The following is a 25,755-nucleotide window of genomic DNA, read 5'->3' as shown; positions in this document are numbered from 1 at the left end:
AAACAGTTTGTTGGAGTGTTTTATTTCGTCATAAGGCTGTAGTTTTGGGCCCTTTAGACCACCCGTGATCCTGAAGAGCCTTCGAATCATGTAACCCACGTAAAATGACTTACACGCGCGCATGCGCAGTGCGCCCTAGCTTAATGCTAATGCTTGCACACACTGGTTTGCAGCGGCCCCAGATAGCAACAAAATAAACCCGCAAATAACTTTAACTGCGAATTTGCACTTTAATATGAACTGCAAATTTAATTCATTGTACGCTATGGTGGGCGGTTAAACTTGCTTTATGCGGTTAGCGTGCGGCTACGGAGCGAAAGAGGGAAGATTATTTTGGCGCTCGGTCCGACTTGTGCTAGTTTGGCTAATGTTTCTAACTCTTCATAAAGTTAGCATGTAAAACTTGTGATAATATGTGGAATATCAAGCGATGAAAAACAGCCATCCCTACTGACCACGAGCTAATCGTAAGTATTTTTCCCTCAGTTTATTTAATATAGTTTGTTTATTTAGCTAGTCTTATCAGCTGTGTGTGTTAGCTGGGCTAAGTTAATCCAGTTGAGTGTATGCGTTCAATAGAGACGTGAATTACACTACAAATGTGAGCCTGTATACACTTTATTTGTGTCTTTTAATGATTTTGTTGAGTGTTTTATTCTGTTTTTACTTTGTGTCTTGTCATTTTGGGAATGTTTATCTCTAGGAGTTTCGTGTTGAGTTAACTTGAATGTATTAAGTTGAAGTGAAAGTATCGCAACTGAAGTACATCGTTTGCTGCTTCACCGCTCATTAATCAAGTTAATAGGTGTTTCTTTTACAGAAAATAATAGGAATGACTGCGAAATATATCTCAGATAGATAATCCTTGTGTGTCATAATCAGTAAATATCAAATAATTTGGCATTTTTATGACTAGGTGTCAAAATGTCAACAAAACACACAACATTTACCAAAATAAAGTCATTTAAAATATATATATTTAGCATTTGTTTAAAATTAAATAAGCGTAGTAAAATCGTCCTTGTTACAACAATAGGATATTCGTTCATTTATTTCTTGGTGCTATGCTATGTTGGGGTCTGCATCAAATAAAATTAGCAGAAGTGGTTTAATAAATGTAGTAAGCATATTAAATGTTATGTGTCTACTTCAATATTTCTAATGATTTTGTCCAAATGAATTGTTAAACGTGGGTGAAATAATGTAATTTAGCATAACAAATACTAGGTATGCTCCGATCAGGATTTTTGCTGGTGATAATGAGTACCGATTCCTTGTCATGGTGATCAGCCAATACCGATTCTGATTCTTCAAGCTTTATATAATTCTGTCATTGCATAAACACTAGGGGTGTAACGATACAATGTGTATCACGATATAATGTTCACGATTCAATATGTATCACGATATTTGGAATAAAAATTGAAAATTAAACTAAAATGCAAATTTTATAAAAAAAAAAAAAATTAATTACCAAGTAAACTATTTTTTATGTATTTCTTTTGTTTCAACTTGTTAAACTGAACCTTCTTTAAGAAAATAAATTAAACAGGACTGTCTGTGGAAAATAAAACAGTTTAAAAACTTCTTATAAAATATTATTGAAATTATTCAATTCAGTTTAACAGTAAGATTCAATTCAGTTTAACAGTTTAACAGTAAGAGCTTAAGGCTTCACTTGGTCACTTGCGTTTTTTTTGTGTGCAATCTACATTTCCAGGTAATCAGCAGTTCTATAAGATAATCCTGAAGTGATGTGTATCTGTCTGAGAGGTTTTTATGGATGGCTGTCTTCATGTTGGGCATGATGAGTGACAGGGTGGCCGTCTTTTCATTACACAGGACAGTCGTGGCTCTTTTCAGCAGTTTAGGCAGGTTTACTATTTTTTCGGCGTTGCTGATGTCGGCGCTATCAAGTGTATCATGTTGACGTGCATTTTTATGTACCTCTGTACTCAAAAGAGTTAATGCTCGTCGTAATCATAACTCTAAAATGCGATATGATTATTTAAATAATCTGCACGCTTTCGGTTTCATTTCCACTGCTGTTCATACTTCCCACGCGGCTCCTGAATGATCACTCTGTTCCACAAACTGAATGTTGTTTACTACTTTATTACCTGTTAGTCACAAGCTGCAGGTTCTGTTCACTGAAGCAGACGCGCGCGTGCGCGTCTATCATAATCTGCCCTCTGTAGTAACAGCTCACGGTCAGCTCACGTCATGTGTGATTTTGCGGCCGCCAATACATCATTATATGAAGACAGAATGATATTTTAGGGTGAATTGGACCTTATAAATACAGTATGTGACTCTTTCAACACCATTAGAAGGTATCCATGTCGCTCTGCAAAGTATGTAAATCACTGTGAAGACTTTAAAACTTAGGCTATGTTTGACCCAGTATGCGTGTCAAAAAGCTGACGAGTCTAAAGCAATGACTGTACAACCGAAATGTTGCCAGACGTCTGATTTTGAGAGGATGGGCCATCCTCTATATCAGCTCCACTCATCTTGATCTGCTAACATTACTGCTGCTGCAATCTGAACTCACGTGCGACAGCAGGTGGAACGTAGCTCACGTGCAAACAGCTCAACTAATAAGAGAAAACGGACGTCATATCGTAATCAAATTGTCATAACGCCACGATGCATATCGAGACATTTTTGCATCGCAATAAATCGTACAACGATAAATCGTTACACCCCTACTTAACATGTAAATCACTCCCGCTTGACGCTTTTTCCGCATCTGGTGTGAACACAGCATTAGACAGCAACTGCTCCAATGTAGTGGCAGAACACAATTTGCTTATATTTCCTTTCTCTCTGTATAATACAATTACATAATCTTAAATGAAGCAAAATTATACTTGCGTAAATATACACACATTTATATACACATTTACTTGTTTATTATTTTTATTTTTAAAGTGTAAGAGGAAGGGTTGCCAAATAGTGTCAAATATTTCAGTAGAAATAAATATTCTAAATGTATAATTTTGCTATATAAGCTATTGTTGAACTGAGTGACATTTTATTTGTTGATCTCTGTAATTCCTTGTAATAAAACCTTTTAAGGCATTGAAAAATTCATCTGTGTAGATGTGTAGCACAAAGGTTTTGCTGCATTGTAATTGCGAAGGTTAAGAAGTATCTTCGGAAACGCCTGCATTCTGAATTGTCATGTGTTTTTCCTCACGTTCTTGTGGAAGTTTCAGATCAAAGGCTATAATCCTTATTGTGTAATACGTTCTAATGTCATGGTATCAAATGCGTGAGTGTGAGAAGAGCGTTGGTTTATGAAAATATTTCTGGAATGTTTCATTTTCTAAACCATTTCATCCATTAAGATAACTCAATTCTTCTTCTGCCAGAGGCTTGTTCTCAGAACTTTAAGGCAAATGCAGCAAAATTCATTATTTACAACCCAAAAAGAGAAAGAAAAAGAAAATCTCTGCACTTCTGTACTAAGCCAAAGTGGAAAATCTAGATGTTAATAAGCAATTTAAACAAGCATCACAGATGTGTGTGTCTCTTTTTGTTTGTGCAAGAAAACCACAGAGAAAGAGGAACAGGTTTTGACTCATTCATGTTGCCAGGTCTTGCAAAAATAAACTAATCTCTTTTTTTTTTTTTTTCAAAATAAGACCAAAACACGTTATACATCATTAACTTCAAAAAAAGATCACTTTATTAGCTACAGGCTAAACAACAAGCCTGAAGATGTTTAGAATAAGTGGACATGGCAACACTGACACAGCCTTACATATATTAACAAGTAGATTTGTAAAAATGGCTGAACATAGGAGTGTTGCTTTGTCGTAAAATCACTTTGTTAAAAAAAAAAATTGCAGATACCAATGATGCAAGATGATTACTGCAGTGTGTCTTAACTGCAGAGCTCATTTAGCATGGTTCAGTTGACATTTGTTCATTTTTAATATACACTAGTGCAGGAGAATGAGAGTATAGAAAGAGTATGTAAAAAATTATTAGTGTAGAAAATATTGTTTATTTTCCGTAGGTGTTATTACACAATGTAACTCAAGAAAACTCGAGCAGGGTTTGAACAAGTGCTGGAAATCCTGGAAAATGCTTGATTTTTAATATAGTGTTTTCAAGATCAGAAAAGTACTCCATTCAATCGGCTTGAATTTGAAATTGCAGGGCTTAAAATTGCTACTGTTTTAGTTGCATATGCGCCCTAAATCTTATCTATGCAAGCTCCAAATAAATTTGGGAGCATTTGTGTGAATGCATAAAATTGTTGGTGGGCGAACAGTGTTAATTGCAAAATGTTCACAGAATGTGCGTATTTAGGAGAAATTCACGCCAAATTTTTACCTAAAAACGCCAAACGCAGCACTTAGAAATAGTTTAAAACAGTTGACATGTAACTTATTATTTGCAAATGTCATCTTAATAGCAGAAACGGTCTTTTCATTAGCTGCAATATTAGTTAAATCTTAGTGAATGCAAGCCCTTTTGCGATGGTGAACTCGCTGCAGTTGCACGACTGACAACATTGTGAAGATTAAATAAGGAGTTAAATATAACGTCTCGTGATTAAAATGTGTGGCAAATGCTGCTACCTGCAAACTCCATCCCCCAGGCTTTACCGTGAATAGTTCGGCCCCAAAAGGATTTAATTTGTTACATGAAATTTGAATAGCAGTGCACATGAATCATCATGAACGACTGGTCATGAAAGTTTGGTAGTACACCCAAACAAAATCTGACTGTAAGAACGAGACCAAAACTTTAAAACATATTCAATAACTGAACTTTTTCTGTTTATTTATTTTAATAGTTTTTTTTTTTTTTACCATATTTGAGTAAAATCTCCCAATAAATCCATGTTCCAAAGTATTCAACAATTTAAGTTAAAATGTCACATTGTGTTTTTTAACATCGCACAATGGATTTAAATGTAAAAAAAGTGCATCCAGCGTATATAAACATAATTTACTGTCGTTGTTAAGTGCTAAAAAAGCATTAAAATGCACCTTGAAAGTGCTGAAAAGGTGTAAGAACCCTGTCGAGCTTTAAATAGGAGAATTATTTATTTAATTATTTATTGAACTAAATGCTAATGGTCTAATCCGATTCAATTCAATATGCTATGCTAAGCTAAAATTGACCCCACCAGAACAAGAAATCAGCTGAACGTATTGAAGAAATGGTTCAAGCCAACTGTGTAACTCTTGGAGACTTGTAAAATAAGCCTGAAGGCAGGAGTGGCCAAACTCAGTCCTGGAGGGCCGGTGTCCAGCAAAGCTTAGTTTCAACTAGGGTTGGACGATGTTGACCAATTTGCGATCGTATGATGTCTAATGTTAAACATCGCGATGGACGATGGCATCGTCGTCATAGGCGGAGGTGAATAAATTATTTAAGAATAATTAATTAATTCATAACAAATTAATTATTAGTAGCCTACCGTTTCAACTACCTGACCCTCATGGTCTTTGTTTTAATCATAAACAAACCATAAATAAACAAAGATAAGTTGCACGCAAATTACCACCTGTCAATCACTTTTTCCGCAGGAGGTTGATCGGTAAAAAATGTGCCCAACCAACAGTATCTGGGGTTTTCACGAAAATGACTAAGTATGAAAGTGAAAGACTGAAGCAGTGTACTGATGCTGTGACGCGTTACCTGATAGATTTACAAGGCCAAAGAGTCGTCAGATAGAGACAAGATCAAATAAATATCACGTTTAACAACTATAGTGAGACGCCATCTAGCGGTACATCCTTGATAAACTGTCCGACATGCACTGCTCTCTGGAGCTACGAGCACATGACAGTGTGTGTGTCTCTGTGTGTGTGTGTCTGTGTGTGGTCACGTGATATGTGTTTTCTGCAGGGCTGTTCAAAAAAGCTAGGTAAAACACAGTGTGGATGTGGATCATTTTCATTCTAAAATGCCGTTTTAACACTAAGACATATGAGTGTAAACAGGGCCTGAGTGTGTATTTTTAGCGAGCGAATTTGCGACGGGGGCGGGTCAATGGATCGGTGATGCCAGCTCAGCATCGTGTTGTCTATTGGCCCTCGGCGATGAATGATGGCATCGTCTATCGGTTCAACCCTAGTTTCAACCCACAATTCAATTTACTGTCAGTTTACATTTCTTTAGTCATCAATACTTTATTTGAAATTGATCTTATGTGCTTTTTTTTTTTCTCTGTTATAGGATTGCCTCAGACGCAGCTCTCACATCTGAAAACCCTTTTTACATTAAGAGAATGACTGTTTGCTTTAGGCTGGGGAATGAACCAGGAACCCTGGTGGCTGGATCTGGGTAAGAAGAACTGGTTATTTATTTATTTATTGAATCTATTTATTTATTGTACGTAATTTCGACTAAAGGATTAAGGCCAATTTATTGTAGACAGAAAGTGTTGTGTCGAATGTATCAGAGATGATAATTATGATGGACCCATGTTTACGAGGCAAAACAAACTGAAATAAACTTCGTTTTGGTCGTTTTTTTTATCAAAATGCCGTCACTTCAGTTTGTTTTATATTGTTTGATTTATACAATTTCCACATCCCTACTTTAAGACTGTGTTATTAAAAGTATTGTTAAGCTCTGAAATAAAGCGCTGAATTATGTCTTGATTTCTAGGAATCAAATGGTCTGAAGAAGCCATGGGAAGCTGTTTTAGCTGTCCAGATAAAGAATCAATCCCTGACAATCACCAGAGCAAATTTAAGGTCAGCGTTTTCCACATCAGATTGTGATGATGTCGAGTGTGTTTAGTTCATGTCGAGATCTGCTCTGATGATGTTTGCAGGTGGTGAATGTGGATGATGATGGGAATGAGCTGGGGGCAGGAATCATGGAGCTGACGGAGGACGAGCTGGTCCTTCGCACACGCAAATGTGATGCTGTCAAGTGGCCTTACCTGTGTCTGCGACGCTACGGCTACGACTCCAATCTCTTCTCGTTTGAGAGCGGCCGTCGCTGCCAGACCGGTCAAGGTAAAGCTGAAACCTTGCGTTCTGAAAATGCCAACAAGAAAAGCATGTTTGGTAGAATTTGGCAGAGGCATTTACTGCAATTCAGCTATTTGAAGGCTTCCCAAGTAAAGTCTGAGCTTTTGGTTATTAATGTGCAACTGTTGACATTTGAACCCAATGCTTTCAAAAGGATGAGCGAGTATTTGCATGCTTGATCGGGTAAGTCCAGCTTGATGTGCTCCCAACATTCATGGCCAGATTTATTTAACAGGGCACATTATTGTGTGTGATTGTAATTCCATGAAAAAGTATCAAGAGTGTAAAACCTGGCAGTGATTATAATGCTGGTGCTTTATTTAAAGGCATAGAATTCCATTTTCAGCCTAGAGCCCCATCTACTGTTAAAACTAGCCTAGGGCACCGTCGGCTGTTAAAACTAGCTTAGAGCGACATCGGCTGTTAAAAATAGCCTAGAGCGCTGTCGGCTGTTAAAACTAGCCTAGAGCGTTGTCAGCTGTTAAAACTAGCCTAGAGCAACATCGGCTTATAAAACTAGCCTAGGGCGCCGTCAGCTGTCAAAACTAGCTTAGAGCGCCGTTGGCTGTTAAAACTAGCCTAGAGCATTGTCGGCTGTTAAAACTGACCTAGAGCGTTGTCGGCTGTTAAAACTAGCCTAAAGTGCCTCCGGCTGTTAAAACTAGCCTAGAGCGCCTTCGACTGTTAAAACTAGCCTAGAGCGCCTTCGGCTGTTAAAACTAGTGTAGAGTGCCTTCGGCTGTTAAAACTAGCCTAGAGCGTTGTCGGCTGTTAAAACTGGCATAGGGCGCTGTCGGTTGTTTAATCTAGCCTAGGGCGCCGTCGGCTGTTAAAACTAGCCTAGAGCGCCGTCGGCTGTTAAAACTAGCCTAGAGCGCCGTCGGCTGTTAAAACTAGCCTAGAGCGCCGTCGGCTGTTAAAACTAGCCTAGAGCGCCTTCGGCTGTTAAAACTAGCCTAGAGCACCTTCGGCTGTTAAAACTAGCCTAGAGCACCTTCGGCTGTTAAAACTAGCCTAGAGCGCCTTGGGCTTTAAAAACTAGCCTAGAGCGCCTTCGGCTGTTAAAACTAGCCTAGAGCGCCTTCGGCTGTTAAAACTAGCGTAGAGTGCCTTTGGCTGTTAAAACTAGCGTAAAGCGCTGTCGGCTGTTAAAACTAGCCTAGAGCGCTGTCGCCTGTTAAAAGTAGCCTAGAGTGCCATCGGCTGTTAAAAGTAGCCTAAAGGGCCATTGGCTGTTAAAACTAGCCTAGAGCGCCATCGGCTGTTAATAGACAGAGCGGCTAGTTTCTAGGCTAGTGGTTAGTGCGTCAACACATAATTTTGTACCGACATTCTGAAGGTCTGACCCAAGTTTGGTGCTTATCGTTTGAATGCTGAAGGAGGAGTTACAAGTCAAGCAGCGTCTTAGTGGTTAGTGTGTTGACATACTTTAGCACTGAGATGCTCACGGCAACCAGAGTTCGATTCCCAACTTGAGGTCCTTTGCAGATCTTTACCCTCTTTCTATGCTCCCCATCATTTTCTGTCAAAAACTCTCCACTGTCCGATTCATTAAAGGTCAAAAACCCTTAAAATAATGTCTTAAAAATAGCCTAGAGCGCCATCTGCTGTTAACAAATGATGCCGAATTGATTTCTAAAAATTTTGCCACAACTGTAATAAATCGCCAAAGCTTGAAAACTGTTTTTGTTCAGATTTTCAGATTGTATTGACTGTGTTCAATTTAAAGACATAATATGAGATTTTCACCACTAGAGAGCGCACATTCACAACAAACAAAGGAATATTTTGATGAAGTCGTGACTGAGTGTGGAAATCATGAGAGTTGTGGTCTTGAAAATATCATTATATGTCATCTGAATGTGTCGGTTTCCTGCAGAAATCATGTTGATGGATAAGCTAAAGTATTTCACATATCATGATGGTAGTATGAAGCTAAAAGCGGTTAAAAGCTGTGAAATGAGACAACTATAGTGTTGTCCAAAGTATCCCAATTGGTACTGAAGTGTTATAAATGTCCATTTAATTTGAGCATGATTGTAATTGGCTGAGTGCTGAACTGATGACCATCTTGGCCAATCACAGTCATTTCTGTTAAGCACGTGACACAAGGGCCAATCAGCTTTCAAATGTAAAAAATTGACATTTTTAAATTTCAGTACCGTTTGATACCAAACTCGGTACTTTTGACGACATTACACTGAAGCAATTGCTAATGAGAGACGAGCACGACTTATTCCCGTTTGGGTTTTTTGCATACTTTGAAAAGATTAGCTTCATGTTAGGATGGAAACTCGACTGAAGTTAATGCTTTTGGACCCTTAAGATGTGTTTTTGTTTGTTTGTTTGTGACATACTCCATTACACCAACTCATATTTTGATAAAATAATTACCACATTATCATAAACCTCAAATATCAGCCCCCAGTTGACTATCATAAACCTTAATAAATTGTCTTGCATTATTAATTTTAATACTGTTCTCGTGTGTTTTGCACCTAAAATTAGTCTTTTTAAGCATGCAGCAAAATTTTATCGCTAGTTTTTCATTTTTGGATCATACATAAAAATGTGCTGACGCAAGCTGTTAGTAAATCTGGCCCTGTGATTTACTTGTAGGACTAGCAAATGTTGACCTTCCTCATAATAACCTGAATAATGCTACACGCTTTTGTCCTGTGTGTTTGTTTGTCCATCTGTAGGTTTATTCACTTGAATGTAGTTTTGGTATTATCGGATGCCATCATTTTGCAAAAGATATTGCCTCTTCTGTTCTGTGTTGGTCTGTCAGCTGTGTTTTTGTTCACGTTCTGCAGGGATATTTGCCTTCAAGTGTTCACGAGCTGAAGAGATCTTCAACATGCTGCAGGACATCATGCATAACAACAGCATCAGCGTGGTGGAGGAGCCGGTGTTCGAGCCCACGCTCACTCAAGCTGAACCAGATCTTCCCCTCACTCCACACACACCAACCAGTACGTTGCTGCTTCATCAGTACACCAGCATGTGTTTACATTAACCTCGTAACAGTAAAGAAAACTTAAATCACCGCTTTCATCATAAGTATTCATGGATTACAACTAGCCTAGAGTGCCATCTGCTGTTAAAATCTAGCCTAGAGCGCCATCTGCTGTTAAAATCTAGCCTAGAGCGCCATCTGCTGTTTAAAAATAGCCTAAAGCACCATTGTCTGTTACAATCTAGCCTAGATTGCCTACTGCTGTTTAAATTAAGCATAGAGCACCATTTCCTGTGTAGAAATAACCTAGAGTGCCATCTGCTGTTTAGAACTAGCCTAGAGCGCCATTGTCTGTTAAAACTAGCCTAGATCATATCTGCTGTTTAAATCTAGCCTAGAGCACCATCTGCTGTTTAAAACTAGCCTAGAGCTCCATCTGCTGTTAAAATTCAGCCTAGAGCACCATGTGCTGTTAAAAACTAGTCTAGAGCGTCATCTTCTGTTTAAAACTAGCCTAGAGCGACATCTGCTGTTCACAATTGACGCAGAATCGATTCCTCAAATGATTTTTAGACATAACTGTAATAAATCAATAAAGCTTAAAGTGTTTTTGTTTAGATAAACAGTTTATCTAGTTAAACTTTTAAGAGTCTTTGCTGAGAATTCTGTCATTTCAGATTTATAATATTTTTTGGACATTTAATTGCTATTTTTAGGAGAACCGTATGTACGATCGGTAAGAAAAGATATAGCCCAATAGCTCAGAACATTCTGGAGGTCTGACCCAAATTTGGTGCTTATCGTTTGAAAGCTGTAGGAGGAGTTAAGCTAAGCTAACATAAACATTTAGCTCCACAATCAAAGTGTGTAACACTCAAAGCATGTTTGGTTCTGCAAACTTGGGTTAATTACTGATCGCAAAATGTTCGTTAACTGATCCTGGATGTTAGCAAGAAGGCATGTTGTTTAGTGTATTTGCATGTTTCTTTCTTTAGCTCCTGGCAGCATGCTCCCTGCTCTCCCGAACGGCAGCTTACGGTACCCATCTCTGGGCGACGCTCCCTCTCACCCCTCCAGCCGGCATCCGTCTGTCGGGAGCTCGTGTCTGCCTTCACTGGGCGAGGAGTCCACACACCCTCTGTTAGCTGCAGAGGAGGCTGTACGGGTAGGAGGATATTGAAATGTATTTAACATCAATTAATACAGTTGTTAATAAATAATATTATGGTAATTTGAACCAGCCGTATATGTTTTAGGGAAACTCAAACCTAAATCAGGAGTGTCAAACTTAGTTCCTGGAGGGCTGCAGCTCTGCAGTTTAGTTTCAACCCTCCTGCATCACACTTACCCTTCAAACAAGCCTGACGGATAACATATATATATATATATATATACACATTTTTTTCTATGATTTTAGTGCGATTTTCAAATTACAAATCATTTTTAACTAATTTTACTAGTTAAAGTAGTTAAAATGTCACATCACTGTTTTGAAAGCATGTCTTCTGTTACATATTATAATATTATATTCCATCTCCTCAGGGTCACACATACGTGAACACCAGCGGTCTGCTGGATCAGCACAGCCCCAGTATTTCAGATGCTCCGGCAGAACTGAACGCCTCCTCGCCCGACGGAGAGGAACCCGTCCCTCAGGAGGCTCCGGACCCGGGCCCTCGAGTGCAGATAGAGCCAGAAGGTGTGCGCTTCATCCTGGGCCCGACGCCAGTGCAGAGACAGCGGCAAAAAGAAGCAACCCAGAGCACAGGAGATGAAGAAGCAACAAACGGCAGCATCGTTTCACAGCCTAAAAACACAGACACCGCCGAAATCACTAAACTCGACGAACCCTCTCCTGAAGTCTCCGCACTCTCCCGCCGTCGCTCGCGCCCTCCGCCTCTCACTCCAGATGCTAATGCTAATAACTCTGCTCAGCGGAGAACCGCTTTGCTAGACTATGAAAATCTCCCCGCTCTCCCGCCATTAAGGGAACACCCGAAAGGCGGCTCCGAGGATGAGGATCAGCCAATAAATGGCTTCCACAACCACCGGCAGTACAGTCCCGACCCTACTCACTACTACATCAACACCGAAAACGTCACTGCGCCGCTTAGCGCTAATAAAGTGGAGTCGGCCCGCTGGCGGGACCGATCCACGCCAACGTTTTTCAACTTCGACTTCCGCCGGCCATGCCTGGAGTCACACAAACTGAACTACATCGAGGTGGAGACCGAAACGGAGAACTCCAGCAACCCTCAGACCCCAAAAACGCCCACTTCTCCACTGCCGCAGACGCCCACCCGCCGGACGGAGCTTTACGCGGTCATCGACGTGGAGCGAACGGCTGCCATGTCCAGCCTGCAGAAAGCACTGCCCCGTTACGACGGCACCTCCAGAAAAACGCGCCACAACAGTGTTGATCTGCCCATGTGAGACACTCCCAATTACGTTCATACAATTCAGATTTCATTGGTCGTAACATTCATGTAGTCGGGGGGGGATTGGGAAGAGTGAGACGTCGAGAGAATTTTACCCGCTCGCCCATATACCTTCATTTTTATTCCTATGGTAATATACTACTACTTTTCTTACACTCGTTTTTTCAGTGCCTGTTTATTATGTTAATAACAATGGTTGGACGACATTCCCGCGGGTCCATTCCGTATACGGTACAAATCAGTATTACTGATCATATGTTTTTGTTTTTCTTTATTTACCCTTTATTGAGTTGACTAAGTTGTTTTTTTTTTTAAATCTGTATCTAAAGATAACTTCACACACTACGTTTTGATTTTGTTTGTTTTGTTTTTTGGCTTCGTATAGTAGATTTCAATACTTGGCACAATAAAAGTCTATTTTGTTTGAGTGAGGTTTCGTGACGTCCTTTATGTCTGTCGTAAGTATGGTTTTTGTGGGCAGATTAGCAGATGTTTTGTGTCTGGTTGCTAATTACGTTTCATTTTGTGTCATTTTCTCTCTCACTGACATTTGTTTCCATTTATTATTGCTAATTTAAATATTATAATTCAATTTTTTTTTCTCAATTCTGAGTTTTAGGGTGCTTTCACACCTTTGAATCGATTCAGTTGTTCCGAAACAGATTACTGTTGTTACAGTGTTGCTCTTTGCTCTTGGTGCCGTTCGCTTTCACTCGGCTAAATTTCTAAATGGACCAAAGAGCTAAAACAAGTCACGTGTGAGTATGTGGAGGGTGGTTTGGTGGTGTTTGACAAGGTGCGCGCAACGTGCCTGAAGAGCGAGGAGGGATGCGGTGGGGAGGGGGGTGAGAAGTGTGCGCGACTTAGAGGACCAGGAGGGAGACACGCGATAATCACTTGTTTGCGGGCATCTGGGAGACTCTGTGCTTTTGCGGGAGACTCCTGAAACTTCCGGGAGAGTTGGGATGTCTGGAATGACTCATCATTCTCTCTTCATATAGTCGTATGCCTATTACATATCCATAAAACACTGTGATTATAACCGGGCTCAGATCGTATCGCTTTCTCAGTACAATCGACCCGCTCCAGAGTTCGTTTCCATCGAGCTGAGACCACCTCATTCAAGTGATCTCGGAGCGATTGATTTGGCGCGGATCCGAGCGTGATTGATGGATTCAAATATGCCAAACGAACCGCGCTAACTGGGCAAACGAGACCGGTTCCGAAACAAAAGTCTAGGTGTGAAAGCACCCTAAGTCTCGTAATACCGACTTTATAATTGCAATTCTGTGTTATTTTTTCTAATTTGCGAGAAAACAAAGAAACATTACGATTCCGAGTTGGCTTCTGGCAGTTCTGACTCGTTTCCGTAATTCAGAGTTCATCTCAAAAGTCTTACTTTTTATTTCTTAAAATTGTTTATATTCCTGGTGAGAATCAGCACGTCCAAGTCTGAGGTGGAGCACCAAGTCAGAGGAAAAAGGTGGTTTGCCATCTCCAGGTTGGAGGAAAGTCCTCAGGTGGAGGAGTTTAAGTATCTCGGGGTTTTGTTCACAGGTGAGGGAAGGATGAAACGTGAGATTGACAGGTGGATTGGTGCAGCGGCAGCAGTAATGCGGTCGATGTACCGGTCTGTTGTGGTGAAGAAGGAGCAGAGCCGAAAGGCAAAGCTCTCGATTTACCAGTCAATCTACGTTCCTACTCTCACTTATGGTCATGAGCTTTGGGTCATGACCGAAAGGACAGGATTTTGAATACAAGCGGCCGAAATGAGTTTCCTTCGAAGGGTGGCAGGGCGCACTCTTCTGGATAAGGTGAGGAGCTCTGAAACCCGGGATGAGCTCGGGGTAGAGCAGCTGCTCCTCCACATCTAGACAAGTCAGCTGAGGTGGCTCAGGCATCTGTTTCGAATTCCTACTGGATGCCTACCTAGGGAGGTGTTCCAGGCATGTCCCACTGGGAGGAGGCCTCGGGGAAGACCCAGGATACGCTGGAGGGACTATGACTCTCGGCTGGCTGGGAACACCTCAGGATCCCACCGGAGGAATTGGAGTTAGTGTCTGGGGAGAGGGAAGTCTGGGGTTCTCTCCTAAGACTTCTGCCCCTGTGACCTGGCCCCTGAAAAGCGGCAGAAAATGAATGAATGAATGTTTATATCCCTGAAGTATTTAAATACATCATCATTTTTTTTCTTTCAGAATTGTATCCTTAACCTCATTTGCAAGATATGAACTAAAAACAAAGACTCTCAATTGTGAGATGCTGCATATTCATTCACTCATTTTCTTGTCAGCTTAGTCCCTTTATTAATCTGGGGTCGCCACAGCGATGCGATAAATAAGACATTTATTCGTTGCTCTTTAATCAGAATGTGCAAGCCGTGAATCAACGGCTATAAGATTTGATAATCCCTTTTTATGGTGGGAATATCCCTTATTTTTACATCCCAATGTTGACAGGTATGGATCTTACAAGAGTAAATTTCAATTAAACCAGTCAAAAGTTTGCAATTTTTACATGATTAACAATTTTAATTAAAGTGACGGAGTGACACATGGGTGTGAATTACAGGCGGGTTTGCCCTTCCAGCCGCAACCCATCTCTGGGAAACATCCACACACACACATTCACACACACACACACTCATACACTACGGCCAATTTAGCCTACCCAATTCACCTGTACCGCATGTCTTTGGACTGTGGGGGAAACCGGAGCACGAGGAGGAAACCCACGCAAAGGCAGGGAGAACATGCAAACTCCACACAGAAACGCCAAGTGAGCCGAGGTTCGAACCAGCGATCTTCTTGCTGTGATGCGACAGCACTACCTACTGTGCCACTGCCTCGCCATGCTGCATATTGTTTTATTCATTTATTTATTTAATCCTGTCAGAAACAAGCTTTCGTAATCTTTAGTGTGATCAGACGGAGATTCCCAAGTTCTGTTATTCAAAGGTGAGAAGTGTAACAGTATAAAGACGTGCATCACTCTGAATTGATTCTGTGGTTTGGACGGATAAAACAGTGCTTCAGAGGAATCATGTGGAGGATGGTTCATATTCATTCACAGAACTATAATAACATAAAGCATAGTTCTCAGTCTTAGAGAAAGTCCACATCACACTAGTATACGGAGACACTTGAATTTAAAATGATTATAAAACAAGGAAGCTTCATTGTAATTTTTTGAGAAATTTTTTGAAAAATTTAACGTTTTTATTTTTTAAGCGTGTACTACATTTTACTGGTAAGTATAATTGATATTTTTAATATATATAGCTTATGCTTTTTAATCTCTCTCTCTCTCTCTCTCTCTATATATATATATATAAATAATGTAATTTCTTATTTTGCTTAAGTTCTTTATTTTTTGCTTTTTTGTGTGTGTGATTTTAGTCAAATTCAAAAGTTTCCTATGAAATAGCTGAAATAAAACAAAAGTTGGCTATATTGTGTTTTAATTGACCACAATTGTAATTTCATTCATTCGTTTTCTTTTCCGCTTAGTCCCTTTAATAATTCAGGGTCGCCACAGCGGAATGAACCGCCAACTTATCCAGCATGTGTTTTATGCAGTGGACGCCCTTCCAGCTACAACCTATCACTGGGAAACACTCATACAGACGCATTCACACACGCACTCATACACTCCAGCCAATTCCAATAGTATCTGGATGCAGCCTTTATGATGCGAGCTGAGATTGACACTAAGGCCAATTTAGCCAACCCAGTTCACCTGTACCGCATGTCTTTGGACTGTGGGGGAAAGCGGAGCACAATTGTAAATTTTATTAGTAAAATTACTATGGAAAGAAACATTTAATTTAACTGTATGGGTTTAAGTGTGTATAGGTGTTTCCCAGTGCTGGGTTGCAGGTAGAAGAGCATCCGCTGTGTAAATCATATGCTGTACAAGTTGGCAGTTCATTCCACTGTGGTGACCCCTGATTAACAAAGGGACTGAGCCAAAGGAAAATGAATGAATGAAAGAGTGTGTCTACGTCCTTCCAGCTGCAACCCATCATGGGAACCACTTCACTACGGACAGTTTAGCTTACTTAATTCACCTGTACCATGTTTTTGGAGTGTTGGGGAAACCGGAGCACCCAGAGAAAACCCACACCAACACGGGGAGAACATGCAAACTCCACACAGAAATGCCAACTGACCCAGCCGGGACTCAATCCAGCGACCTTCTTGCTGTGAGGCGTCAGTGCTAACCACTGAACCACCGTGTCGCCCTTAAATACAATATATTATACATGTATATTTATTCAAATTAGGTTATTAACAAGTTATCAAATGCACTTTTAATACAGAATATAGATGTATAAACCGGTATAAACATATGTCAAGTGCGCTTCATTTTCAGAGTACTGGCCCTTTAAGTGTTTGAAAGGCGGAAGCGCGCAGCTCAGTCCCAGCGTGCAGCGCGTGAAGATGGCGGGTGTTCTGGAGCGGAGCTACATTGAGATCTGCGGCTTTGAAAGAGAAACAGTTTCGCGGTTCAGACAGATTACATTAAATCTAGGTAACACATTTCCTATTATTAAGCTGTTTTAGACGTCTTCTTTCCAGTCTGGTGTGTGTTGAATGGCTCTGGTGGCTTGTGTGTGTGTGTGTGTGTGTGTGTGACGCGCGGAGAAACTCCGCATGCACGCGCTTCGCACTTAACAACACCAATAACAGCACGTCATTGGAAATAATCTGTATTAAACAGTTTAAAGTCTGCTTTAGTGTTTTATTGAACCACAAACTTCGAATGTGTGATTATAAAACCAATTTCACCTAAATAAATACCACTTATGTTCATTATCGGTGTGATGTATGAGATTAAATACAGACTTACGCGACGCTAATATGTTGTTTTGTATCATTAAGAGGTTTTCTTATGACCTCCCGTTTTGGGTTGAGGTAAAGTTGGTTTATGCTCACAAATTTGGACATTCTCAATTATATATAGTTTCAGAAAAGTAAAAGTAAAACCATAATAGCAGCCAATGACTGTCAAAGTACAGCATTGTTTACGAAAATACATAGTGCTAATGTTGTTATACAAGTCATACTTTCATGTAATTTCAGACTAAATATTAAAAATACCATGGTAAACGCTATAGAGAAGTTGTCACTGAACGAATGTGCTAATTTAAAACCAACTTTAGTTTATTATGTTTTGGTTGCAGTTTCTTTCTGTAAACAAAGCAACAGTTTAAAACAGAAACAAAAGCTCAAGTTTACTTAATTAAAAACATGAACACACAGGGAAGGACGTTGAGGTGATCAAAAATACACTCAAAAAAGACTTTTGCTGCTTTTTTTTTTTAAACAACTTGTATAAAATTAGTTGAAACAACTGAGTAGTGTAGTGTAGGCTTGTGTGTAGTGTTTCTCTCTCTCTCTCTCTCTCTCTCTCTCTCTCTCTCTCTCTCTCTCTCTCTCTCTCTCTCTCTCTAAGTATTCGCAGGTGGAGCGGATTACGTTGGGACGGACCATGATTGGCGGCGGCTATAAAAACCTGCAGAGAACATGGGTTCGGTGGCTCCCCGCTCTCTCTCGATTTCCCCGCTTGTACTCAGTGGAGAACGTGGTCCAATAAGTGTTTGCTTGAATATTGAGATGCCGTTGTGTTAATTTTTAAACCGGCGATTGAAGCCCGGTTTTCTGTCTCCCTGTCGGGCTTGGAGCATGCAGGGAGGTTTGGTGCCTTATTTGTTATTTTCGTTTTCTCCTGTGTTTGTTAGTAGGGAGGTAAGTTTTCTGTATTTTAGTTTATTTGTTTTCCAGGGAAGTTTAATCTAATTTAGTTAGCTTGGTTTATTGTCATTTATTTTGTCTGAACCCCTCCTGATGTTATTTTTGCTTCTTATTTCTGTAAATAAATCAGTTTCTTGTTAATTCTTAGCGGTTGTGTTTTTGGTATATATTTTGGGGAGAGAGAGCGCGGGGGCAGCAGGTATTATATTTTTAATCCCTGTTATTTTGTTACGTTTTGGTTAAATCTCTTTTTGATTAAGGATTTTTAATTTAATTCATAACACAACACAATACATAAGTTTTTTGGGGGGACAACTTGATTGTTCCATGTTCAACCAACTTAAAATTGTACAAAGGATTAAGTCAACTTGATTGGACAACATTTAGGAATAATGTACAACTAACCTTTTTTTTTTGTGTAATAAAATGATGTAAGAGTTTGATATGATCGTTATCTTCTGTAATATCTGATGTGTATGTTGTTGTTGTTGTGCAGGTGGTGTGGGGGTCTCCTCTGGTGGTGTGAAGTATGCAGACAGTGCTGGCGGATTCTCATACGAGGACAGTGGGAAACTGCTGTCGGTCACCAGCAACAGATTCATCCACTGGTCAGAACTCTTCTGTTTTACCGCACTTCTCTTTCGTGTGCACTGAAAAACGTGAAACTGTCATTCAAAGAACATTTTGATATCAGATTAAGTGAGAAATGGTTTCTGGTTTTAACCTGCTTTATTCAATTTGCCTTAAAGCAATAAAACAACCCCCTTAGAACAAATTAAAAGCATTCGTTTATTTGCAAAAGTCATTTTTTACTTTAAACCTGTCTTTTTCATGTCATGCGACTACATAAAAAAAATGATGTACCGTTATTCTGTTTTATTGTATTTTTCTAATAAGTTTGATGATCTTGCATGACGTTTGTAGCCATACGGTAAACACCAGCAGATAGCTGACCACAGATCTTGAAAATTGAAAAAATTAATTAGCAATAGCATAGCCTGAGGTTACTATTTAGTACAACTTTACTTTGATTTTATAGTAAAAAAAAAAAAAAGTTCCAAAAGTAAATATTTAAGTCGAACCCGAGTAATTCAATTAATTTATGGTTTATAAAAACAATAGAGTGAATGTATTTATTTTTACTTGGGCAGAATAAATATTTAGATTTAATATTAAATGACATTTTTTCAGTTTCATGATCATTTATCATTCAATGGAAAACTATAAAATCAAATTTATGAATGTATTTAAATGACATCTAATTTATCAATAAAATGTATATGTTTTCAGTGTTTTGAGGGATGTTTAGTGATTATTTTAAAGGTTACTGTCGGTCAAACTGTACAAATGATGTGTTTAATTTTTCCTTTTTTAGGCTACATGCAGATCTAAAAAACTATTTTATAAGAAGCAGGTTTTGTGAATACATAAGATCGGTGCTCTAGAACTGCCAGTTTCACACTGTTGAATGATGTTTTTCCTATCATTGATTGGCGTGATTCACATTAGTATGAACCGGTGGGGGATGGGGGAGGTCAAATGTATATTTATATTACACATTTTTAGTTATTAATATTTAAGATATAGATCAGCGAAAGCTATTACTTACTATTAAAGCGACGACCCTTCCTTCTCATACATCGCTTTGATATCCTTCATGGCGAGATCAATTAGGCGGGTCAATCCCCTCCAAACCCCCCTGTAATTCACACCCATGTGTAACTCCGTCAATTTAATTAAAATTGTTAATCATGTAAAAATTGCAAACTTTTGACTGGTTTAATTGAAATTTACTCTTGTAAGATCCATACCTGTCGACATTGGGATGTAAAAATAAGGGATATTCCCACCATAAAAAGGGATTATCAAATCTTATAGCCGTTGATTCGCTGTATAACTTACACATTCTGATTAAAGAGCAACAAATAAATGTCTTATTTATTTAGATTGTTTATTTAGATTATTTATTTAGATTGTTTCGTTTGAATACATTAAATAACAGAGGCGTCACTTTAAAAATGCACACATCTAACAATATATTGAAGGCATTCGACTGCTTTCCTAACTTTTTATGCTCATTTAAGACGAAATTAGTTGTGTTTGAAAAAAAAAAAAAACACCAAGATCGACATCTTTAGATCTTATTATTAATATTATTATTAATTATGTGTGTATGTCTGTTTAAACACGCGCCCGAAAGCCAGATTTTCGCTCCGCTTCAAATCGCGTGTACAGAATCCCTTTGGACAACAGCATCTATTTATCACTCTGGAGCGCGTCAGCTGACAGTCACGCATGATTATAGCCCCTTTCACACATACAGACCTTTCCGGAAAATTACCGGCAATTTTCCGGAAAGGTGTGTATGTGTGAACAGGTCCTTTTTGAAAATACCGGTAAATTCGTTCTGGCTATTTTCCGGAAAGAGAAGTTGTAACATTACCGGCAGTTTGCCGGAATGCTGCGCTGTGTGAATGCAGGAGGAAGATTGACGGAATAAGCGCGTGCACGTCTAGAACATGCTGACGTGAGACGTCTGCTTTAGCCAATCACAACAGTCAGATGCATTTACGTCCGCGCGGTTTATGAGAATAAAAGCCTTTGAAGATTTTTCCTGACACATTTAGCTGCTAGAAGTTAGTCAGATAACATTTATATGTTCTTCTTAATGCCAACTGTGTAAATAATTATCGATGAGATGCTTATGACAAGCCGTTGTTTGTTTACCTTCAAGCTTTGCGTGTGCCAGTGAAACAGCCTGCGAGCGCCAGCACACGCACATTATGAACATCTCGACATGCGAAAGTGATCCTGCGAAAGTCATTCACAATATTGATCATCCACAGAGTTTGTAATTTAGTCAAATGTTTACAAATACAAGCGCAGCCGTTTAAAGCTCATTTGTGGTGAATGATGTCAGAATTTACCGGTATTTTGGAATGGATGTGTGAACGCTCTTTTCCGGAAAATTTCCGTAACGTCCGTGCCTGTGTGAACAGCGCTTTTTTGAATATACCGGTAAAGTCGTTCCGGAAATTTTCCGGATATTTACCGGTATCACTGTGTGTAAGGGGCTTATGTGACTGTTTTGAGGATTACATAGGAGGTGTGACGGCACCTGTAATGAAAAGGAAGAGGAATCGCTTCGTTTTTATATTTATTTCAAAGTGTTTTCGCGCATAAACAAAGCGAAAGCACAAAACAGACTCACATTTAAGAGCAAGGGGCGGCCCCTGGTGGTTCGGCGGAATGGGTTACGTATAGCACGGCTCGGCTTCTTTAGAGTTTTTTGCCACCCTTCAGAGAAACGCTGAAAATACATAAGAGGTAAATACGGGAAAACACTTTTACGGGATGATAGCAGGATAGAACTGTAAAATACGGGAGAATCCCAGGAAAAACGGGAGGGTTGACGGGTATGAAGATCTGGACTTGCATTGTGGTGTTTTCCAGTTGAGAGTGCCTCATTAAATGCTTTTACTTTCTGCCGAATCACGTTTTCTCCTCTGTTGTCCTCCAGGGCCACCTCGGGTGATACAGTGCAGCTTGTCGAGCAGTCGCTGGACACCAATCTTCTGAATAATGCTGTGCGCCTGCGCATCCCACAATGCCTCCTCCTGCCCGGAGGCGTTTCCATACAGGAGACACTCAACAATGTCATTATTCTGATCGTCACCAGCCAATCAGTGCATCGCCTGGTGTTACCGCATCCGACCCGCATGTACCGCAGCGTAAGTCACATGACCTTTACTGTGCTTTCACACGTCCACTAGCTTCAGCTTCATTTACAGTCAACTCTGGTACTTTTGTTGCCAAGCTAAATGAGACCGGTGTGGAGGCACACTAATTTGTTATTGCATTACTTAAGTAATCCTGCCCGCAGTGGCGCTGACCATACTCATTTCTCTCTTACAGGATCTGGTCACTGAACTCCAGATGCAGTCCATTTTCACAGACATTGGGAAGCTGAATTTAAATGGCCCAGCTCACAGTTACGTTCTCCCGTTCACACAAGGCCCGCACTCCAGCGCTCCGTCCACGTCTGCGGCCTGGATCAGTCACCAGGGGGAGGCGCTGTTCGCTCTCGCCTCGCCCTCAGGAGGCATCGCTGTGGTCACCTTACCGGCTCATGATCAGGATGGTTCGTGGTTTCTACATCTCTATCTGTTTTACCCTAAATAAAGTTTAATAAATAAATACATTTGCCTATGAAAAGCTTCATCTGTACACTAAGGCTGCATTCATATGGGGCGTCAGCGTCAACGCTTCCCATTTACTTTGAATGGATGATGTCAGGCGTTGGCGAACTGCATTGTGGATTCCGTACGGAAGCGTCAGCCAATCAGATCACTGTATGCAAATACACCAGCTAGACAGTGACCTATTGCTAACTGAATTTCATTGGCTGACGCTGCTATGACGATCGTTTCATCCCCAACTTCAGACACGCCTTCAGTCAAGCATTGACGCTGAAGCCCCGTGTGAATGGGGCGTAAGGCTGCATTTAGGTTTTATCTATTAAAGTCTGCATGAAATTAAAATTCACAGTGTTATATTTAGAGGTCCTGTGAAATAAAAATTTTAGATGTTAGTTTCAGTCTGTTGAGTCAGTTTTAAGGGCATCTATTTGCTAGTGTGCTTCAAAACAGACAAAATTCGTGTTTAAAACTGATATAAACATCCAAAGTGTGCAGTTTGTCATTTTTTTTTTTTACAGCAATACTTCAGTTTCTCATCAAACCTTGACCAATCAAAGGCTCTAGTTTCTGACATGCCCCTCCCCCTTCAAGACACTTCTCATTTGCTTTGCATTAGATGTGCTTTATCTCAACCGCTCTCATTGGCAAAGCTGTGATAAAAACTAAACGCTATTGGCTGTTTTTTAAAAGGGAGCAGCCTCTCTGTCCTGCTCTTTCTTCATTTTTCAGACTACGTCAAGCATGGAATAAAAACATGCACATTTCAAAGCACTTAACAGGACCTTTAAGGGGAATATTAGATCCCTTCAAATTATTCCACATGAAAAAAAATAGTTTGCTCTGGTAATCTTTAATCAAAGTCAGACCGTTTGCTTTCGCCTTTAGAGCGGCGGTTCTGTTGACGTCAGCTTAATGGCTGCTATAGCAACTGTATATCAACATCCTTAGCCATGCCCCTCTTACCAGTAGGCCCTATCCACACAAACATGGGCGTTCATAAAATTGCAGTTTTTTTTGTGTTGGCTGTTTGTCAACATGAAGATGCAGTATCATGTGACTGAAACAGAAACTTTCTAAAACTATGGCCTTGGTGAAGATTGGAGTGTTTGCCTTACGACACCAGTTTTCTCCTCTCTGATTGGCCAAAATGACTGGGTTGCCACTGTTTTTCGCACCACTGGACGGTAATCCGCCTCTATTCTCACGTTTGCATCGACTTGTATGCGATGAGCAAATACTTAATTTGCTTAATAGTTTGGCGTGAACTTGGCATAAAAGCCTTTTTTTAATGACTATCTGTTGGTGCAACGTGCCCTCAACATGCATCACAGTGCATTTAGGTGTTTTCATGTGGACAGAGATTTTTTTTTTAAACGAAGGCAGGGAAAACGGCTTACAAAATACCCATATATGCGTGGACTTAGCCTTAGTTTGCTATGAGAGAATGATGCGCAAAACAAAGCCCCGCCCCATACTCGATATTCTGTTTTAGTTGGAAGCACATCAACACACTGAAGTAAAAGTTTCAGCATCTTCCCATTCACATGGACTGAAATGTGGTGCAAAGCAACATTTTCCTCATTACTTCATTCCACGTCCTTTAAAAGTTATTGTAATATTCTTATTTTTCTAATGATGTAAAGCCATTGTAATGTGCTGATAATCATGATTGTGCTCTTCTTCACAAAGGCTCCGTGTCCATTCTGGAGTTGAAGCAGAGTTCAATGATGCAGCGTCTGGCCGGCTGGATGCCCACTGCCATCAGGTACGCCATTGCTTTTACATACATTTGCGTTAGAATTAAAACGTATATATTGAAACGTGTTTTAAACGGAGCGTGCTGTTATTCGCAGGGGAGATCAGAGCATGTCTGATATGGCCGTCAGTCTGGCTGTTCATCAACTGGAGGACGACACTTTCATTTTCACACTGTGTCAAGATCACAAGCTGCGGATGTGGTCACTAAAGGTCAGTTCTGGTGAAGTGGAAGATAATGCAGATTCATTATATTCATATGATATATACTAGAGCTGCACAATTAATCGTTAAAAGATCGCGATCTCGATTCGACCCCCTAGACGATCTTAATTCTGCATTTCTACGATTCTGCCAATCATATTTTCAAGTTCAGGAGAGAAGAAAAGGTGGCTGCACGAGTCTTTTCATTGTTTCACATACGTTGCTCAGTGACATTGACACCTCCAAATGATGTTGAATGAGTCACATACTGTATTTATAAGGTATAATTCACTCAAAAATGTCATTTTTGTCTTAATATAATGATGTTTTCACGGCTGGGAAATCACACATGACGTGAGCTGCTGACCGTGAGCTGTTATCACATAGAGTTCCCCCTACTTCACCCCTACTTTAGTGAACGGAACCTGTATATGTTGCGAGTAACGGGTAATACAGTTGTAAATAGTATTCAGTTTGTGGCACAGAGTGATCGTTTGTGAGCCGCGCGCGAAGTATAAACAGCACTTAGCAGTGAAAATTAAACGGAAAGTGTGAACTTCATTTAAATGATCGTATCACATTTCAGAGTTATGATTACAGCAAGCATTTGATGTTTTTTCTTTCATAGCGAACCCACAGTTGTGCATGAAAATAAATGTTTACAGTGTCAGTATAACTACTCTAGCCTATATAATGTTGAATATAATCTGATAATGGCAAATGTCTGATTTTACCAGTGAATAAAATTGTCTAATATGACAGATTGCAAGCATATATCTCAAACATAATAATTCAACATCAGAATTATTAGAAGTAGAATAGAATTATTTATAAAAACCAGTAGACCTACACATTATTATTGATGTTGTGCCATTTGTTCGTTTTTACCAAACCTTTATTTTACATCTACAGAATCATGAGAAAATCATGATCTTTATTTTAAGCAAAAAAATCACGATTCTCATTTTAGCCAGAATCGTGCAGCTCTAACATATACATTGGGAGAAAGTTTTTCTAACATATACAGTGGGTACGGAAAGTATTCAGACCCCCTTAAACTTTTAACTTTGTTATATTGCAGCCATTTGCTAAACTCAGTTGTTTTTTTCCCTCAATGCACACACTATACCACGTATTAACAGAAAAACAGAATTGTTGACATTTTCGCAGATTTATTAAAGAGAAAAAACTGAAATATCACATGGTCCTAAGAGGCCACATTGTTCTGTGGGTCTCGTCTATTAAATCTGAGCTTTATTTTGTATTTTTCATTGGATTCAGATCAGGTAATTGACTGGGCCATTCTACAGCTTGATTTTCTTTCTCTGAAACCCTTTAAGAGTTTCCTTGGCTGTGTTTTGAATCATTGTCTTGCTTAACTGTCCAACTGATATCTATTTACACTGAGGATGGGCAGAGGGGTGCTGAAGAACT

The 25,755-nt window shown here is 39.7% G+C and overlaps 2 protein-coding genes across 7 annotated transcripts in view; both read left to right on the top strand.

Moving 5' to 3' along the window:
- Nucleotides 1-122: 122 nt before the first annotated feature.
- Nucleotides 123-12,834, top strand: frs2b (fibroblast growth factor receptor substrate 2b). Of its 3 annotated transcripts, none has more exons than XM_087310667.1 (8): nucleotides 131-467; nucleotides 6,205-6,312; nucleotides 6,640-6,728; nucleotides 6,809-6,995; nucleotides 7,165-7,193; nucleotides 9,827-9,985; nucleotides 10,965-11,134; nucleotides 11,512-12,834. In XM_087310667.1, exons 6-8 carry the CDS (start codon nucleotides 9,871-9,873, stop codon nucleotides 12,400-12,402), a joined length of 1,176 nt encoding a protein of 391 aa, XP_087166793.1. In that variant the 5' UTR covers nucleotides 131-467; nucleotides 6,205-6,312; nucleotides 6,640-6,728; nucleotides 6,809-6,995; nucleotides 7,165-7,193; nucleotides 9,827-9,870; the 3' UTR covers nucleotides 12,403-12,834. The 3 variants fall into 3 exon arrangements, with proteins under 3 accessions (NP_001002658.2, XP_087166793.1, XP_087166794.1); XM_087310668.1 differs by having other exon boundaries at nucleotides 7,165-7,770; nucleotides 7,826-9,985; NM_001002658.2 differs by lacking the exon at nucleotides 7,165-7,193 and having other exon boundaries at nucleotides 123-467.
- A 3,991-nt stretch (nucleotides 12,835-16,825) lies between these two features.
- nup160 (nucleoporin 160) overlaps nucleotides 16,826-25,755 on the top strand; it is a 40,888-nt gene continuing 31,958 nt past the window's right edge. For all 4 annotated transcript variants that reach the window (XR_015525576.1, XR_015525577.1, NM_001423844.2 and 1 more), the window contains exons 1-6: nucleotides 16,826-16,940; nucleotides 18,660-18,771; nucleotides 21,684-21,894; nucleotides 22,079-22,304; nucleotides 24,052-24,127; nucleotides 24,216-24,330. Coding sequence is in view for 2 of the 4 variants with exons in the window: in NM_001423844.2 (NP_001410773.1) it covers nucleotides 16,850-16,940; nucleotides 18,660-18,771; nucleotides 21,684-21,894; nucleotides 22,079-22,304; nucleotides 24,052-24,127; nucleotides 24,216-24,330 (831 nt within the window). In the remaining 2 variants the exon portion in view is untranslated. The remainder of the gene's footprint in view (nucleotides 16,941-18,659; nucleotides 18,772-21,683; nucleotides 21,895-22,078; nucleotides 22,305-24,051; nucleotides 24,128-24,215; nucleotides 24,331-25,755) is intronic.

This window comes from Danio rerio, chromosome 25 (genome assembly GCF_052040795.2).
Source record: "Danio rerio strain M-AB ecotype USA chromosome 25, GRCz13ab, whole genome shotgun sequence".
NCBI lineage: Eukaryota > Metazoa > Chordata > Actinopteri > Cypriniformes > Danionidae > Danio > Danio rerio.
This window is presented reverse-complemented; position numbering and strand designations above follow the sequence as displayed.

What these genes read in the sequence shown, in the direction of transcription:
- frs2b (NM_001002658.2), top strand. Translation starts at nt 6,282, where the DNA reads ATGAACCAGGAACCCTGGTGGCTGGATCTGG. An exon ending in ACCCTGGTGGCTGGATCTGG is followed by an intron (nt 6,313 to 6,639) that starts GTAAGAAGAACT and finishes CTTGATTTCTAG; the next exon opens with GAATCAAATGGTCTGAAGAA. An exon ending in CACTCCACACACACCAACCA is followed by an intron (nt 9,986 to 10,964) that starts GTACGTTGCTGC and finishes TTCTTTCTTTAG; the next exon opens with CTCCTGGCAGCATGCTCCCT.